General features: G+C 40.9%; 1 protein-coding gene across 5 annotated transcripts in view; it reads left to right on the top strand.

The window, feature by feature from the left end:
* The window catches only part of cep162 (centrosomal protein 162), a 53,991-nt gene extending 36,987 nt beyond the window's left edge, over positions 1–17,004 (top strand). For 3 of the 5 annotated variants that reach the window (XM_028471668.1, XM_028471666.1, XM_028471670.1), the window contains 15 exons: positions 1,623–1,748; positions 1,818–1,961; positions 3,396–3,508; positions 3,583–3,682; positions 3,744–3,870; positions 4,684–4,877; positions 5,402–5,491; positions 5,567–5,782; positions 7,991–8,158; positions 9,504–9,762; positions 11,835–11,955; positions 12,020–12,161; positions 12,229–12,327; positions 14,014–14,148; positions 16,497–17,004. In XM_028471668.1, the coding sequence (XP_028327469.1) occupies positions 1,623–1,748; positions 1,818–1,961; positions 3,396–3,508; positions 3,583–3,682; positions 3,744–3,870; positions 4,684–4,877; positions 5,402–5,491; positions 5,567–5,782; positions 7,991–8,158; positions 9,504–9,762; positions 11,835–11,955; positions 12,020–12,161; positions 12,229–12,327; positions 14,014–14,148; positions 16,497–16,676 (2,214 nt within the window). In that variant the 3' untranslated portion in view covers positions 16,677–17,004. The remainder of the gene's footprint in view (positions 1–1,622; positions 1,749–1,817; positions 1,962–3,395; positions 3,509–3,582; positions 3,683–3,743; positions 3,871–4,683; positions 4,878–5,401; positions 5,492–5,566; positions 5,783–7,990; positions 8,159–9,503; positions 9,763–11,834; positions 11,956–12,019; positions 12,162–12,228; positions 12,328–14,013; positions 14,149–16,496) is intronic. The other 2 variants (XM_028471669.1, XM_028471667.1) reach the window with 2 other exon arrangements.
* Positions 17,005–19,571: the final 2,567 nt, after the last annotated feature.

Here is a 19,571-nt window from a genome sequence, read left to right as displayed (position 1 = left end):
GCTTGCTTTGTCGTGTAACCATTGTGCCTAACGCCGCGATGGAGAGACTTCTGCAGCTGGATCGTCCACCATTGTACCTTTACTACCGATAGGACATGGAACGCGCATTGACTTTAGTCGGGCAGCCAATAGTAACGCCTAAAACAGCTCATGGAACACACTCTGTAGGAAGACCTCTAATTTGCTGAAAAAGGACGTCACATTGGACCTGGATTTAAATACAGAGCCAAGTGAAGGAGCAGAGGTCCATTGTCCTCTCAGAACACTTTGTATTACAATATGATCAAAGATTAGGATGGATTTTTGACCATGATCTTACATACTGCAGCTTTAACACTTTAAAGAGTTACTAAACCCTGATTTCTGCTGACCTGCCACTTGGAAGGAGATTCAAAAAATGCCTTGATTATGGGCGTTACTGCTGTAGCAGTAAGACACGCCCACTCAGGCTGCCGTTCAACAGTGAGTTCACAGCTGAAATGTGTCACTACTATCACATGCACGCACAATCACGATGTGAAGCTCATACAGAGCCTTACAGACGCCACTCGGGGGCAAACAGCCCTACCTTCCCACCACCTCACGTACATAGCAATAAGACGTAGCGTACATCTGAGCACACACAGAAACAGATGGGAATACACACAGCTTAATGAATACTCTGATTAAACCAGAATCTGCTCTTTATAGAAGCACAGAGTCACAAACATCACCGCTGCAGCAGGCTGCTTTGTACAGAGCATTAGACTTCCTTGTTGAGGCTGTCAATCAATACTTACTGAGGACTATGATTGGAGGAAACCCTCCTCCCTCCTCTCAGCTTTTATAGGGCCAACATGTTGCTCGATGGTCACGATAATCCAAATAATCTGTCTCAGCAATTAGCAACATTCAATTGTAATAGCTGGCGTTTAACCCTCAGAGTAACTGTGACATTTTACAACTGAAGACATGAAGAGTGGGACTAGGATCAATCAACAGCACTACTTAATACCCAAATATAGATGTATTTAACAGAAAACAGTGGGTTTGGGGTTTAGTTACTCTTTAAGGGTTTGGAGTTTTAGGCAGTGGTAGACTAAGCAGACCTGTAACTGGAGGGTCACTGGTTTGAGTATCGCTGTGGGCCCTTAAGCACTTAACCCTTTATTATTATTATTATTATTATTATTATTATTTTATTCAAATAAATCTGTTAAAGATGTAGTTGACTAAAATATACAGGATAAAAGTTAAAAGTTTATGCATTTGTTTTAAATCTTCAATTATCACTGATCAATCTGAAATGGGATCATATTAAGGCTGGTGCACCTTCCACATAATGAAATAACAAAGCCTAATTTTGATTGGATACCTTCTAAAATTATTATTATTATTATTATTATTGTTATTATTATTATTTTTATTTTTTGTAGTCTGGTTATTGTCACTTAAAATAATATAGTTGGCAAAAACTATGACGAAAATCTTAAGTCAACAAATGAAACGCTGCCCTGGACTGGTTTCCAGTCAGTCTTACGCTAACATAAGAGTAAACCTGACAGGTGTTCTCAGTACTATTTTGATTATGTTGTTTTTCCTGTGAAACCAAATGTGAAGGTAACTCTTGTGTTGAACCTCAGATTAATAATGAGGCAGAGGAGCTGAGGGTTCAACTGGATCAAAAGGAAAAGGAGTTGCAGGACATGAAGGAGGCCATAGAGGAGCTCAGCTCACTCAGGAAAGAGAAGTTTGTGCTGCAAAGCAAGGTGATCAACACATTCCACCATCACACAAACATCCATCATTGATATAGATTTTAAATGATTCGACCACAGTTTGATACTTTCCAGCTGAAGAATGTAGAAGAAGCCATGAATCAGAGGCTGAAGGGTGCTGCAGACCCTGCTGCACAGGAGAAGATCCATCAACTTCAGAAAGACCTCCAGGAGCAGGAGACGCTCATCAAAGGTTACCAGCAGGTAACGCCTCCTCCTATTAGACATACTGTATGTAGAGGGAAAGTTTGGGAACAGAAATAAAGAAAAGCAAATAGATCTATAAAAAACAACCTTCAAAACAGTGACAAATGTATAGGATATAAAAAAGAATCATAGCAATCATTGTAATCCTGTTCAGTTTTCTTCTTAAAGTCTTATTATTATTTACTAATTGTTTTACTATTATTTACTAATATTACTTACTTTTTATTATTTACTTTTATTATTACTAGTACAGTGCCCGTCAGAAGTATGTATTCATATAGTGGGAGGAGCTTAAGTAGAGTTGTCATTTAAGGCCAAATGAGTATGTGTTTGAAGGTTGGATGTACAAAGAGGTGTACATACTCTGTGGGTGTGCGATTTCCCTGCTTTAATTCTATGGGACATGTGCATGACAAATTGATGAATAAAGTTTATAATAAATGTACTGGAGCACCCCCTACCCTTAGACCCTCCTTCGGCAAGGAAAAAAACCCAGTGGGAAAATGAATTACACACAAACATGTTATGCACATCCAACATACTACAATAGAGGAAACTGGTGGGTTTTACACCAAAGGTGCCCCTCTCATCTATCCAGCCTTGGGACTGACACAAAGCAACATACTGAGTGAGTCCCTTTGTGGCTGGAGCAGCAGATTCTTCTCATATTCTGGTTGTGGCGCCAATGGAGCGTGCAATGTAACAGCCTCATGCGCTTCCCCACGTGCTTTTGTTTTGCTTATCCTTAATTACATAAGGGGCACATTAGGTTTATAATATTTCCCTGTACGTTGTAGTAGTAGTAGTAATAGTAGTACAGGGCTCTCAAGTTTTCAGCTCAGTTCAGAGTGAGACTTTGGCTCCAGCGGCGGTTTAGGTAGAATCTGATAAAAGACAAATTAGTACAAATGTGTGTGCGTGCATGCGTGCATCCATTCTAAATTAATGCACACCAGTCACTCCAACACGTACTCTGCGCCTGCAAAGACATCTGCAATCTAACCAAAGTCTGACACTACATCTACATTTTCCATAGACTTAGAATGGGTACATGGGCACAATGCACAAGTCACACCCACAATCCACATGTGCTGTATGTTTGATGTGCCTTAACACGAAGCAGGTGTGGTGTGAGTGAAGCTACAGTGGTCAGGCTCGCTTCACTATCTAGCACCTTCTGCATGACATGTAAACACTGTGATGACCACCCCCCATACTCAACACTCACACAAGCTTACGGACCTGCACTGCCTATTTTTTATTATTTACTTTTTCTTTTTTTTTTGACTAATTAATTAATTATTCGTTAGACAGAAAGCTTTGCAGCCAATCAAAAGGACTAGGATGAGCCACATCATTCTCTGCAGAAACATAAACAGTGAGTAATACAAAGAATTGAGTCACTTCTGATGATGATTTGCTGTTTTCCAGGAGAGTGAGAAGCTGTATCTGCAGACTAAGGCTCAGCAGGTCCAAAGTAAAGCCAATGAAGAAGCCTTTTTCCATGAAAACCAGAGGCTGCTCAATGAGCTGTCCTCCACAAAGTGAGTGCTCCGCTACATCATCCATTATTCTTCGTTCATGGGTTTTTATTTGTCACACTCTGTTGTAACACCAGGGAGCAGCTGAAGAAGTCTTTCAGTGCAGTAGGAAAAGTTTGCACGATGGATCACCCTAAGCGGATCACGGACCTGTTAGCTCAACTCACTACTCATCAGGTTAGAATCATTAAAATACGTTTGTAGTTAAACTTTGTCTGAGCTTGGTTTCTGTTGGCAGAGGAAGGAGGATGAACTGTGTGAGGAAACTCACATCCTGAAGAGGGAAAAGCAGGCTCTGGAAGTCGAGCTGCAGCTCATGAAGAAGGACAGAGATTTGTCCAGAGCTCAGGCGACTTCCTCCTCAGGTACACACATGGCTTTAGAAGAGCTAACGGGGCTTTTTCATTAGGCTTTAGCACAACATGATCATAAAGTCAATCAATCAAATTGATGGATGTGGTCATTCCATGTCATTTCAACCAATTTTGAGGACATCCCATGGACTTGGGTCTCAACAGATTCTTGTGAAAAACTAATAAACAACAAATGATTATAAGACAGAGCTAAGCTACAATGACCTCATGTAAGGTCAGCGAGTGGTGAAATAACCCAAAGTTGGGGTCTAAAATAAAAATGAATAAAAATAAAGTTTTATATCCCAAGAAAGATGAATCTTTATACTATGATTTAACAGAGATCAGATTTTTTTTCTTACATTCCCACATACAGTTATGGGCCAATGAAAGTAGTGGGAAAAAAAGCATGTTTTCAGAATTCAAGAGACTGTCACCCAAAAACCAAAGCATAAATGTGAACAGTCTATGTTCATAGCTCTCTGTGAGGGTTTCAGATCAAAGCTGATAGAATTACAAACTATTTCTGGGCCTTTTATGTGTCAGTATACCCATAGATTATGACAGCAACATATTTTTAGTATTACAGTTGTATTTACGCCATAAATATAATTATTATCAATTACGTGATTACAATTATATTTGACCCCAACCCTGATATCCAGTAAAGGTTTGGTCAGAAAGACGTGGCTTTAATTGTCTTATTTTAAGTTGTCCATCTCTCAGTTATTCTTCAAAATCTACTTCTGTGCTCGATGAACAGATGACGTCAGATTTAGATGATATGAATCAGATACATGAAAACATTATATGAACTGGTTTCAGTGCTGATGCAGCAGGAGAAACCTTTGATGATAACCAACCAACCAGGTGTGTCAGGTGATGAGCTGCATGAGCTGCAGCAGAAGCACCGAGCAGAAGTGGAAGTGTTGGAGAAGAAGCTTCAAATGTTTGCTCCAAACAGAGATGCTGACAGACTGAAGGCGGCCACCGCTGAGATCCAGCAGCTCAAAGAGCAGGTGACACATTGATGACCCACAATGATTACATTTAGGGCAACTTCTATCACAGCGGGGGGCACAAAAATGTGTTTGTCTGATCCCAGGGTTATATTAATAATGACTAATCTGAGCATTAACACAAGCTTAAAACACACATTTTGTCTCTTTTTAAATTCATTTTGTAGATTTTCTCGTCAATATGGCAAATTTTTCTTGTCTTTGAAGTTCTTTTGTATATGTTGTTTTTTTTGTAGTCATTTTATGTGTTTTATGAATTTTTTTTGCATTGTTTTTTCTGTTACTTTTTCTATTTTTCTTGACATTTTGTATATTTTGCTGTCGTTTTCTGTGTTTCTGGGCTTTTGTGTATTATATTGTTCTTCAAATAACTTCCAACTTCATGAATTACATTTTTAATTTAGGGACAGCACAAAATTAGACCGAGAGCCGCATGTGGCCCCCAGGCCACAGGTTGCCTACTGTATGTCTGATTTATGGATTACACAGTAGCTTTAATCTTTAGTCTCCAATGTCCACTTCAGGTGGAGAAGCTGAAACATGAAGTGAGCAGAAGGAGGAACATGGGAGACCAAGCTGTGGGAACAAAGAAGATGCAGGACCTACAGCGACGGGTTTGCCTCCCAGCATCAAAGGCAACACTCACAAGTGTTAGGAATGTTTGTTAAGAGTGTGTCTGTGCTCAACAGGTGAAGGAGTTGGAACACATCCTAAAGAGCAGGAACCCCAACTCTCTCCCAGCTCTGATTTACGCTGCAGCCTCAGCTTCAGACGCTGCTCCCAGCAGTGGGATCACTGAGCTGCTGGAGAGCAGGGTTCAGCGTCTGGAGGCTGAGCTGGAGAGTCACGATGAGGAGGCCAAACGCAGCCTGTCGGCCATGGAGCAGCAGTTCCACAGGATCAAGGTACACGTACTGATAGAAGCATTGTGGTTATACTGGGCTGCACCTGACCAAACGGGGGCCAGGGTCCCAACTCATCCCTAATGTATCATCGGTACAAAATGATCATATAACAACATTGATTTAACTTGACAACCTTTTTTAATAATAAATATTATAATGTTTGTAAGAATAGATACAGTTATGTGGCTCTGTGAAAAAATATCAACCATTTAAAGATAAATAGATAAATATTGAATAGAAATAATTAGAACTCCAAACTGAAATAACAAAAACAAATAGAACTAAACATGCACGTGTGCCTTTTACTGAGTTTTCATTGGTTGGACTGAGCATCCAATCAGAAGCCTGAGTCAGTCCACTTTTACCAATTTATTGGATTTTTTTGTTCCTGTAACTAGTTACTAGTGCTTATTTTCTCTACACTGGTAAGTTAGTACACACTAGTTCATTAGTGCTGCTGCAAATGGCTTCACTAGTAGATATGTTGCTTGTTGGGTCCACTTAGTTTACTAGTAAGGGCCAAAAAAGGCTTAAACTAGTGAGCATGCTTAATAATTCACTAATTTAAGCCTTGTTTTGCTAGTGCTTTTCTACAGAAGCCCTAAAGGGCCATGATTTCATACATTTTCTTTCCTCCGTTTTCCCGTGATAACAACTTAATTTTCTCAAGATCTCGAGATAACGACACTTTGTTTTCCAGTGATAATGAGATAATTATCTTTAGATCTCGAGATAACGAAACAATAGTGTAGTATGATAATGATGAATCATTGCAGGAATCATCATTCAGTGTAACAATGTCATATAGATCACTGCATCAGGACTTCAGTAAAGTTAGAAAGACCCAAATAATGTCTCATTCTAAGCGTTATGAGATAGCCAATGAGCTACAAGCTGCAACGAGCTGATCTTCAATACAATTATTGATCATTTCAGCAGAAAATTTCTTATTGTTTACTATGAGCAGCTGACGCTGAGACGTTGCACGGGGACCGCCAACAAAGTGCAACCATCGACACAATAAATACTGAATATTCAATGTCTGTGATCATACATAGCAGCGTAACCAAATGTACTGATGTTGATGGTCTTTATTTGCTCATACTACAACTCTTATTTAGCTAAAATTCCCTGGTGTAAATGTGAACTAAACCATTTAATTTAGTCCCTGAACAGCAGCTGTGTCCACTACAAGAGAGTTGGAGATGAAGCTGTGGAGGCAAACCACACTGGAACTACGTGAAGCCTCCATCAGCATTAGCATTAGCATTAGTGGAGCAAACACATATCTCCTGACTGTGGCATGGCAAAACCTGCTGTTGCTTATAGTCTGTATATACAGGTGTACAGCGGAGGTGGGGCGCACACACACACACACGCACGTTTCTGTGTCCACCATCACCCTGAAACGGACAGAAGTCTCCAGTATGAAACCGAAAGTAAACGGGAGCGCATTGCTCCGCTCTAGGACATACAAACACACACACACACTAACAGCAGACGCTGCCCCCACTTTCAGAGCCAGTAGACTGGGGTAGAAGTCCACTGCTCAGCTGCTTCACTCCAACTGATCCACATTTTTGCTGTCTGCTCATAGGTTTTCACCTTTGTGCACAAATGTGAGTGAAATACTATAGAGTCGTGTCACGTAGAGCAAACAACTCTTCGGTGTAAAACAATGCAATGGAAGCATCTACAGAAAGTTTGATTACGACAGGGACGTCATTGATTGGATCTGCAAATTAAAACATTACAGCCAATCACATTAATTGCACAAAATGCAAAATATCAACCAATACGATAAAGATGATCAGATCGGTGTCTATAGTTAACATGTCAGAGTTGTTTCAACTCACGAGTGAACTAGTTTGTGTTTTTAACATCCTTGATATCAAGGATACATCTGTTAATAATTACTCACTGATCTTTCCATTCATTCCTGACTCAGGATGTTGATAAACACGCTCTGCAAGCTCTCCTCTGATTGGTCATTGCAGCAGTCACATTACAGCTGTCTTTTACTCATACATCCATTGTGCATGTGCAAAAATGTTAAAGATGAAGCTCTATAAAACAGCGTGTGTTCAGCGTGTAAGGAGGGGCGGTCCTGGGGTTATAGCTGCTTAGTCTCAGTATTCAGACAACTGTCTGATTAAAACATGGTGTGAAAGTATTTCACGCTGAATAGTTTCTGTCATTGTGTATCAGCTCTGTTATGAGCAGCAGATCTCACAGCTGGAGCAGCAGCTGGAGGAAACAGCATCAGGATCAGAGCCGTGGAAGTCTAAGGTCCAGGAGCTGGAGGAGGAGCTGCAGGCTGTGAAGCAGAGTCATCAGGAGAAGGAGATGCACCTTCAGCAGCAGCTCAAACTAAAGGTCAGGAAGAAAGGAGGAACTCTTCAACATCTGTTGAGTCATTCCATTTTCAGGACATCCCACGCACACTTCGGTCTCAGAAAAGTCTGAAATTTGTACCAATTGTTCACTGGGCACAGTGTACATTTTCAGTTTAATTGGATGAATGAGATATGGCCAATTTAGTGAGGGGGGTATGTGTTGATTTTCGTGCGTATTTATTTTTCTTTGATTTTCAGCGTCACTATATATTTCAGAACTACGTCACATAGGGGACTATAATTTGGTATAATAGTACAGCTCTACCTACTCTCTCAGAATATAGAGATATATAGATCTGCTATACATCCTATCTGGTGGACATGACAGCCCCTCATAATTGGGAAAAAGGGAAAAGTTAGTGTGGGTCTGGAACATGTTTGAGTCTTCAGTAAACAACTTTACATATGCCTCAGCTCCCTGTAATTTAATCAGCTATGATATATGTTAGGGCTGGGCAAAAAAAATGATTTAATCGATTTAGATTAAATTGTAGATAAAAAAAACTATTTTTATTTTGCAAATTTGAGTTTTTTTTTTTTTCATTTATTAATTTTTAATTACTTTTTATTTTGAGTTTGTTCTATGCATTTTAACTATTGAGGACAATCACAGCAATAAAGTAGCACTTTAGACAATATGTATGATGTTTGCATTGAAAAAAAAAATTTTTTTTGTAGGCAAAATCGCCCAGCCCTAAGCTATGTACATAGACTGTTGACATCACTAATGATTAGTCACATATATGCATTGGTTCTTGGGTGACAGTCTCTTGAAATCTGAAAAAATGCTATTTTCATTGGACCATAACTGCATGTGGGAATATAACAAAAAAAATCTGATAAATTTATAGTTAAAGTTGACTCTTTGAATATAAAACATTTTTTCTTCATGCAACTTCTTCATTTTTATTTTGGACCACAACTGCGGGTTATTTCACCACTCGCTGATATTGAAAAACCGTTACATGAGGTCATTGTAGTTTAGCTCTGTCTTATAATCATCTGTTGTTTATTAGTTTTTCATGACTGTATTACTGTACCAAATTTCATTTTCCTATGTGATGTAGTTTATTAGAAGCTGAAAATGGAAGAAAAATAAGGAGGAGAGTAAATCGACACATACCCCTCTCACTAAATTGTCCATATCTCAAAAAGTATTCATCCAATCAAAGTAATATATTACAGTGTGCCCATTGAATAATCACGGAACAATTGGTCAAAAATTCAGATTTTTTTGTAGACCGAAGTGCGTGGGTTATTTGTGAAATGACAGAATGACTCAGTAGGAACTCATTGAAGCTGAGAATGTTCTGCTTCCCCTGCAGCAGAATTCTGGTCCAGGTCGATACCAGCGTCAGGCTGAGGAAGCCGTTCATGTTCAGAAGGAACGCCTGAACCAGGAGCTGCTCAGTAAGACCAGGAGCATTCAGGAGCTGAGCCGCACTGTGGAGCGCCTGCAGAGAGAGAGGAGGGACACGCCCCAGGACCCGGGCCGGACCACGGCTCTGCCCCCCGTCACCGTGGAGGGGGAGACGTTCCCATCTGCTCAGTGGGAAAAGGCGTACCACCCTACCATCTTTACAGGTCTGCATGTTTGATCTGTCTTTAACTGTAACTGTAAGTGTGTAGATGTACAATAGATAGATGTGGAACATGTACTGAGGAGGGAGGGTCTGGGTCTCTGAACTCCACAGAATGTTAACAATGATTCGGCCTCAGGAGGTCAAAGGTTTTCCTTCTCCTACTTTTCAAACAGTAAAAATGTAAAGATCAGCATTTTAAATCTTAGCATGTTTCAGCAACGTGTCCCAAAACGTGTTTCTGAATCCACTTACAGATTTTCTGGGTTTGATCCCAGAATAACTTGCTTTTAACATCCTGGGGGGTATTTCATCATCAAAGTGCACTTAAATAATCAGGTTTACAGGAGGATACCTGGCTTAGCCACACCCTTTCTATAACCACGCCCTCTCTCTAACCACGCTGTCTTTTTTCATTTCATCAAACTCTGCTCAGCTTCAAGAGCGGTCACTGCCTAGACTAGTGGTTCCCAAATGTCAGGATGCTCCCCGTCATAACATTATCGTATCGATCCAAATAATGTTCAAATCAATAAATAAATCATGTTTTTTTTAACAACAAAAACATTTAATTGCGCTAACATATACATAGCACGTAAACGCCCAGTCACTAGGTGATCTTGACCTTGTTAAACTGCCTCACTTCTCGATGCATTTTAATTTGAGTTGATTTAAGTTGATTTTCATAAAACATACTGGACACTTTCATAGATGTATGTGGTTATTTTTTTAAGAATTTAAGAACTTAACAGAATCAGAATCTGTTGTAGAAGCAAAAGTTAAACTTTTATGAAAAAAATATATCATATCATGACATGCAAATTGTATCATATCGTCAGATTCATGGCAGTAAATTACCTTGCTGAACCTTGAGATTGAAAAACTGAAAAAAATGTGTTTTCCATTTATTAACAAAGAGCTTTATTACTGTATCTGTGATCGTCTTTCAGTCTTAAAAGAGGGCGGAGCAGAAAAAGTTTGGGAACCACTGGTCTAGGAAAAGTGCACGTCTTCAGAAGACCCATGAGGAAGATCACAGAGTTCATGATCTGAGACGTGAGAACACATGAGCTGCAGCTTTTACTCTGAGTGAACAGCCAATAGAAACCAATGCTGACACCAACAGGACGTGATATGTGATAAATGAGCGTTTACGCGAAATTGAATCCAACTTGGAGAAGTTGAATGCTCTGCTTGCTCGTTAAAAAGGCCTCCTCATTGGATTACTGCTGGGAGAACCGGGACTCAAGGAATTGAGCTAGCCTGAATTGAAAACAAATCTCTTATTTTCTTTGGCTCCCAAAGACAGCCTCGTCTCCCCAAGGCTATCTCATCTATCACCAGAATGTATGCAGAAAGACGCTCCGTCTCCCCCTCCTCCTCTCCCCCACCACCACCTGGAACTTTGTTTTTGAACAGGATCTATTCAAGATTGTCACACGTCATCTGACTGTATTTAGAATGGAGCAAAGGGATTATATTTCAACGCCTTCGTTGGCCGTCTGTCCGCCCTCCCTCCCCCCAAACCTATAGGGAAGGTGGGTGAAGCGCCCCCCAGCGGCTGACAATCCTTTCCTCTTGTCCGCCCTGGACCCCGCTCCTGTCCTCCCATCTTATATGTGATTGTGTTTTAATGTCTCTTGGACGGGATGAAACTGCTCTGTAACATGTGCAATGACAAATGAAGTTGATTCTGATCTGATTCTAGCCGCTAAAGGGAAGATGGAAAAAAGAAAGGATCAGATGAAGTTTCTGTGGTTTGAAAATTTTAAAAGTATTCAATATTTACAGTTGATGTTAATCAGTAAGTGTGTGATAGACTCACAGTATGTTTTTACACCTTAATGGAAACAATAAACCCATTATTAGTTCTGTGAGTGTTTGGATCAATAGCTTGTAAAAACTCAGACTAATCATTAAATTCATGAGCACGGATGGAGCGCGACACGTTCTGCTGGTATTTGTACTAAATTCACTCTGAGAAATCACAGATTGTAAATGTCTGATCATAAATCAGTTTCTGAACCATTACTGAATACAGCATCTTTATAAATCAGCATTGCTTGTTTTTGACAGGAAGTCACATTTCTGAGGTTGTGCAGGAGAACGAGGCTCTGAAGCTGCAGCAGCTGCAGACGGAGCAGGAGACACAGGCTCTGAGGGCTGAGGCTGAGGAAGCAAAGAAGGAGCTGCACAGGTATTTAAACCTTCAGCCCAAAGCTCTCCTCAGCTCCATTCTCATTAGCTTCATCATTTCTCAGGCTGGAAAAGCGTTTTGCAGAGCAGCTTTCGTCACTGAAGGCAGACCACGTCAGGACGTTGGACGGTCTACGTGCTGCTCATGCCCTGGAACACTCGTCATCAAAGGTGGCAGAACTGAGCTGTAAAGTCAGCTCACAGGAGGTAAACATGTCTCAGATCAGACTGGCTGAGTCCAGGATGTTCTAACTCTGCTTGTTTGGTTCTGTAGGTGGTGATCAAACATCTGCAAGAACAGCTGAGAGACCTCCAGGGCTCTGAAGACGCCCTGGTTGTATCCAGGAACAGAGAGGAGGCTCTGCAGAAGCAGGTGATTACAGGATCAAAGGACAAATCATTCCTATTATCTGTCATTTTTTTTACTATGTGGAGAAATCAGACAATGTCTAAAATCAATGTGTTTTTTCTGCACATTAATCTATATGTACATCCTAAATGTAAATAATAACATGCAGTTGAACTTAGTCCTGAACTACCATGCTGGGTTTTCTGTTCTACGTCACTGCTTCACTTTTTAGCAGGCTAAATCACCATGGTAACCAAACAGCTAAGCTGGTCCAATCAGTTCTCTTAGAATCAGACCTGCCCACTTTTTTTTTTTTTTTTTTTTTTTTTTCTTTTTTTTTTTGCATAATTGTGACCATCACCAGCTCTCCCTAGGGAAGGGTAAGAAATACTTTATTAAAGGGAGGATGTAAAAATAGAGAGGGCAGTGTTACACCAAGGTGAGGGGTTGGAGAGGGGTGGGGAAGTTAACAGGGAAGAGGGATACAAGATAGGAAATGGAATGGGTGGGGAATAGTCGATAGATTTCAAGTGATGCGATGTGAAATTGTGGTTGTGTATATTGTGCTTATTGTTGAGTTATCAAGCCAGTTTGGTGACCAGTGTGCGGCTTAGGAATAATGGTGGTGGCTGTGAACAGAGGAAGAGGTGAGTGGAAATTCCATAAAACAGGTATTTGGGAACAACGTGTCTGTGGTTGAGCCCAGTATGAGTGTTATCCCACAGCCCAAGGCCAGTGCATCCATGACAAATGTATTTCCAAGAACCGCCACTGCAAAACCCACGAGCCGCCCCCGGGCCCCGGAAGCAGCCAGGCCAGCAGCAAGAGCGGGCAATCTGGGGGCCCCCGGCGACCACCACACGGCCAAGCAGCCCCCCGAACGCCCCCAAGATCCCAAACCGAGAGGCAACCATCGCCCCCCCCCATACACACCCGAGAAAGCCCCAAGGAGCCAAGGACCCAGCGCACCACGCCACCAATCCAACCCCCAACCCCCAGACCCCCCACCCCATCCCCCCCCACACCCCCGCGCCCAACCCCCCGAGGGGAGGGCCCAGAGAGCTCCCCGCCCGAGACCCCAGCGGAGGAGCCGAAGCCCACGCCCAGCAGACGACCAGAGCCACGCCGAACGGGCAGCCGGCGGGCACCCGCCGCCGGGCCCAGAGCCAGCAGGGACCCGACCCCAGGCCAGAGGGACCCGGAATGGACGCAGCACCAGGAGCAGCCCGCCCAGGGAGGACGACCACACCCCAAGCCGCATAAGGCACCAGGGGGCCGCCGGGAGTCTCCCCGTCGGCCCCCAGGCACCCCAACCTAGCCCCCCATGGCGCCCCAAATCACCTATTGTTGATGTCGCCCGCGCCACGGGCTTTAGTTTTTTTATTTATTTTTTTTTTTTTTAAAAGCCAGGGCCCCCTCCAAGGGCCAAGCCAGACCGCCTTGCCGGGATGTGGCTCCCTGTGCATCCCCAGCACCCTGCCCACTTTTTGAAGATCCTGATTGTTGCAGATCTGACAGTTGTGTTTAAGAGAGAAAGATTATTTATGGGTGGATTGAATATGTTCACTTTCCAATAACATCCTATGGGACAGGAGTTCTCAACCCTGGGGTCAGGACCCCATTTGGGGTCTTGAGACACTTGGAGGGGTTTGTGTTCCTGTGCTGTGAACTGTCTCACAGTCTAAACATCCTGCTCTACTCTGTGCTTAGCTAACCCGACTGCTTCAGGACCTGAAGAAAGCCAAAGACGCACAGAGCCCACAGGGGAAGCAGTTGAACATTTTGGAGGAGAAAATCCTCAACATGGAGCTGAGACACCAGCACAGAGAGACAGAGCTGCAGCAGGTAGCGTTAAAGCATTGATTTACACCAGACATCGCTAATCTGAGCAATATCACAGGAAACAACAAGAGCACTCAGAGAACCTTTCTACGTTGTCCGTCAGCTCAAATGTTAATAAAATCCATTCAGAACATGGTGAGATATCCTGTGAACAAACATTAACAGACATTAGCTCCTCCTTGGTGGAGGTAACAAAGGGTTTTGGTGTTTTCATCATTGTTATTGTTTTGTGTGTTTCTACCTTCGCTAAGGAGCTCACATTTACACCATTAGCAGGATTACATCACAGATTCTTACTAAACTTGACCCAAAGATAGAACTGACACAATGGAAGATTCATTTAAACTTTGGAGGGGCCCTGGTTCAATATAGCGTCATTTCATGTCATTTCAACTCATTTCCAGGACATCCCACACACTTGGGGCTAAAGAATTCAGACATTTTTACCAATTGTTCCTTAAAGGTATTGTAGAGGATGTTATTTTTGCTTCAAATTCCACGTGGATCTTCAAGATTATTGGTCCTCCTAACTGTCAATCATTCTGGTGATATGTTTACGTAAGGCCGTCGTACGTGCTCGTCACTAGCTAGTTTTCACTTACCAGTGGTGAGTCTGACATAGTGGGAAAAGTAATGAGCGATACCGACACTGGGCTCGTGCACGCTCTCTTGCACACGTTTAATAGGCGTTCCCTCTTGGCAACACGCAGAGTGTAGCGCATGTGCATTTTGTCTTTTCTAAACTATGGGAAAATCCTCCACTATACCTTTAATAATTCAATAGGCATAATGTCGTTTTCTAGTCTGATCAGATGAATACTAAAGATATGGACACTTGAGGTATGTGTCCAAAGTAAAAAGAGTATTTTTTATATTTACCTGTTAGTTCTTTGTAAATGTAAGTAGTTACTAGGAAAAATAATTTTACGTTTCTTTTTTTGAAAAACTTTCAAACATGAAAAAGATTTCAGATTTTTTAGCGTGTTTCAAGGGCCAGCTGTATAAAGTAGAACATCATAGAGACTTTAGTTACTTTATTTATTGAAACTCAAACCACAATTGGTAAACATACTGTACATTGAAATTCAAATTATTATCAAAACAAAACTGAGCAGTTAGTTAACAATTAGTGTTTGAAATACAATGAACACTGTAACACACAGTTGCTAATGGGAGGATGTTTTCACTGATATACCTGCCTATCAGAGCGGAGTGACTCCATCATCTCCATGTCCTTCTCTGATGTCACCTGACCTGCTACTAGCTGCGCTAGCAGCCCTAATAGCGTTATTTGTTTTGGCCACTACTGTAGCTTAGTAGCAGCGTGTGCCACTGAGAAATGTTTCATTACATTAGAATAATTTACATATGAAGAGGTTTTTCTTCTTTTACAGTAAAGGGTTTGATTGATTTTTCTGTCATTTTGTGTTTTGTTTGTCATTCTGTGTATTTTTTGTTGCATTTTTCTATATTTCTGTTACTTTTGCATATTTTAAAGTCATCTTTTGAGTTTTTGAAGTAAATTTGTGTATTTTTGTAGTTGTTCTGTGTGTTTTTGGAGTCACTTTTTGCATTTTTGTTGCAATTTTATGTGTTTTTGTTGTCATTTTGTACATTTTTATGATTTATTTTATTTGATTATAGCATCTTAAACACTGTAGGTTAATAATATTTTGTTATCTTCTAATAATCTACAGTCTACATTATTGTGGCCCCTAGTGGTGAAATAACTGATGCATCCTTACATTTATTTATTTATGTCTAATAATTACGGTCTGGAATGATGTCATCAGGATCATTTGATCAAAACTGAATCAATAAACCTGATCAGATTCAGTAAACTATTGATCCCTGAGGGGACATTGTTTGACGTTAATGCTGCTTTCATACATCTTAATATGACATATAAATAATTTGAATAGAGCAGTCAGAATAATCCATATCAGTACAGCTTATGTCTACCTTTTAATTGTATTTTTGTTTAATTAAAGTTTGAGTTTTCTCACAGGAGTTAAAAACTAAGATTTTCTGAAAAAGTTGTTAAAAAAGCAGAATTAAAAAAAAAAATGATGTGGAAAACACCTGAATTTGGAAATGTCTTCCAAGCCTTTTAAGTGTGATGATCATGGAACCATGATTTGGGTCATCGATCCAGAAAACTGGAAAAGAGCAGATTTGTTACTTTTGTTTTTCTGTCATTTGTGCTTTTTTGGTGCGTTTATTTTTGAGGGCCACACTAAAATAGATCAAGGCTCCCCATTTCATGTTAACCCTGACATGTACAGACACCACGTGTATGGACTGTTACTATCATGTCTATGTCTGAACCCTTACCTCTGGTCTCCGTGCAGGTGGTTCAGAGCATGTGGCAGGAGTCGGGAGCCAATCAGCAGCTTGTGTTGGAGCACTGGAAGCGTGTTGCTCAGGACAAGAGTCGTGAGGTGGAGGCGTTTCGTCTGGAGCTGGACTCCATCCTGGACATCATCAGACACCTCCAGAGACAAGGCGTGGTCCTTCCTGCATCCAGCTGACTGCGACACCCCCACACACACACACACCCTCCCCCTGCTAAAGCACTTATAAAAACTTCTATTTTTCCCCATTTTTATTCTAATCTCCAGAAGACTGATACGTTTCTATTAAAGTCAATGTGTCAATTTCCACTACATGCGTATGTGGTCCGTCACTGCTGTGTAGCGACTCCATCAGTCTGGACTCCTCAGCAACAGATACACAGACCTTCTATTTCTGCCGGACACATACATTCAGCAAAGATAAGCTTGTGTTGGACAGGAAGTAGTGCACGACCACAGAATAAAACATCTGCTTTATGTTTTAAATAAAATACTCTGTGTTCAAGGTGGATTGTATTTTCATCCATTTTCCGACCTGCTTGCTCCTTTTCAGGGTGGTGGGGGTCTGTTGATGCCCAACTCCAGCTTTCTTCAGGCACTAGGCGGAACTACACCCTGGACAGGGTGGCAGTGGATCGTATTTCACATATAAATCGTGACCTTGTCTATTGTTGAATCACAATAATCTCCATGAAAGCACAAGATGTACAGGACAGGACCAAGTGGATTTTCTTTCTGCTCCCAGGCGTGTCTCACAGGATGCAGGGATACGACACCCTTTCATAGAAAACTACACTCATCCCCCTCACTTTTTACAGAGGGATTCATTGTTGAAAATGTATTGGTCCAGTTTGATTGATTGAATAATGATCAAGCCAATCACAGCCAGCCATTGGACAAAGCTGCCGATCCGAGAAGGTAAACAAAGAGTTAACAGCGATGAGTAATGTGTAAGTAAAGTGACAAAAAATGGTCCAAAAGTGACAGAAAGGTGGCAAGAAAAGAGTGAAAAGTGACTAAAATGGCCAAAAGCAGTCAAGAGTGTCAACAAAATTGTCAACAAAGAGGCAAAAGGTAGATTTTTTTTTTTTTTTTATTCGTTTATTTGATATGGACATAACAACTGCATTAGACAAACCAGATACATCGTTTTCAGTGTTATAGCAAAACTGCTAATTTGCAACACCTGTCCATAGGAGGCAACACATTTCACAATACACAATGCAATACAATACACATTACACTATTTAAAAGGTAAACAATACACATCAGGATACATTTCATAAAGCGTTACAAATAAATAAAATAAGCAAAATGTGTCAAACAATAGTGAAAAAAGTGGAACAAAAAGTGTTATTTATTGGGCCAAAGGTAGCTTATTTGGATGAAAATGACAAAAAAAATGGTTCAAGAATAGACAAAAATTTGATAAAAATTAGGAAACATTGATATTTATTGGCAAAAGGAAGCTAAAATCTGAAAAAACAAGTGTCAATTCTTTTGAAAACGGGGAAAAAGTTGCAAAATAGCCAAAGAAAAATGAAGGCATAAAGCCACATGTTGATGATCACTGACTTAATAACAGCTTTATTATGTCTTAGTAAATTCATTGGTAGTGGACGGTTCCCCTACCTTTAGAAAACACTCACTTTAGAAATATCTGCTAATCTGTAAGGACACAGCGGTGATGAAGCGGAATCCAGAGAACAAAGAGTGGGAAAAACATCGACTCGTGAAATATCATGGTTTGGTTTTTTTGTGTCACGATATTAAACGTCAATATTTCTCCCCAATCTTTTTTTTTTTTTTTTAAAAACAACTAATACATTTTTTAATGTATTTATTTGTTATATATACCATAGTGTCATGGTCCGGTGTGGGTGTGGACCCAAATGCAGAGAGAGAAGGAGGCAGGATGGATGCATAGCGTTCCTGGAACCAGTCCATCTTTATTTACCAAAACTTAAATCCAAAAGACAGGAGGTACAGGCAGCAAGGACCAGACACAGCAGGACACGATCCCACAGTCATACTGTGTCCAAGCACTCAGCGTAATAGTGGAGGAGGCCTGATTGAGAATGGGCCACACCTGGGTGGAAACATGAGGGAGCTAATCAGTCTAGTTTCATTCTTCAAAGGGGGGGTGCAAAACAAAGAATGGGAACCTTTGCCTTTCGGTCAAAGGTTAATATTTCTACAATCTAGTTGAAATCAATGACAGCAACTGACTTGTGTTTTATGGAAATATGACTTGTGTTTTCTCAAAGTTGATGATTCATCACTTGTTTCTGGATGAGGAAATTAATATTGCAATTATCATTACTATCCAATCGCAAAGCTTGTAGAATCGCAAAAAATATCAATATGCAAACTCCACACAGTGGTGTGGGCTTGAACGCAGAATCTTCTTGCTGTGAGGCAGACATGCTAACCACTAATCCACTGTGCACCCATGAGGTAATGTGAAGAAGTGAAATACCCAACAGTCAACGAGACATGGACAGGTTTTGAAAAAAAATAAAAAATTGAAATCGATACTTAGCGCGAGCATATCGATGATCGATTGTTCGAAAAAATATCGCCGTATGGAGACATCGTCACACTCCTACTGATTAGATACTGTAACTAGAGGATGGACACGGACAGATACTTAGAACTGGTGGTCATGTTCGGTCACACAGTGTCGTCTGCACGCAGCGTTCTTCTTTTCCTGCTGCAGCTGCTGTAGACTGCAGCTTTAACTGAAGCAGTGAGAACAGGATCCCAGTGGAGGGAGAACAGAGCAGAGGACAAATATAAAGGAATACACCATTCAAACATTCATTTTTTCCACCCAATAACATGGATTATCCTCATCTTTGATACATGGAGTATGTAAATAAATCGTATGGGTCTCTTGCGTGCACTGTGCCTCTGTTTGTGATTCACTTTCGCTTTGTTTCCCGTGCGCTGATCTGATGTTAACATTATCAGTTGTTTATTAATAAAATCAGTACTCACCACTAAAACAAATATAAATATGTAATTTTTTGAAAAAAAAAAAAAAGGAGGTTTTCACTGTTGGGTCAGACT

The sequence above is a fragment of the Gouania willdenowi genome, chromosome 16 (genome assembly GCF_900634775.1).
Source record: "Gouania willdenowi chromosome 16, fGouWil2.1, whole genome shotgun sequence".
NCBI lineage: Eukaryota > Metazoa > Chordata > Actinopteri > Blenniiformes > Gobiesocidae > Gouania > Gouania willdenowi.
This window is presented reverse-complemented; position numbering and strand designations above follow the sequence as displayed.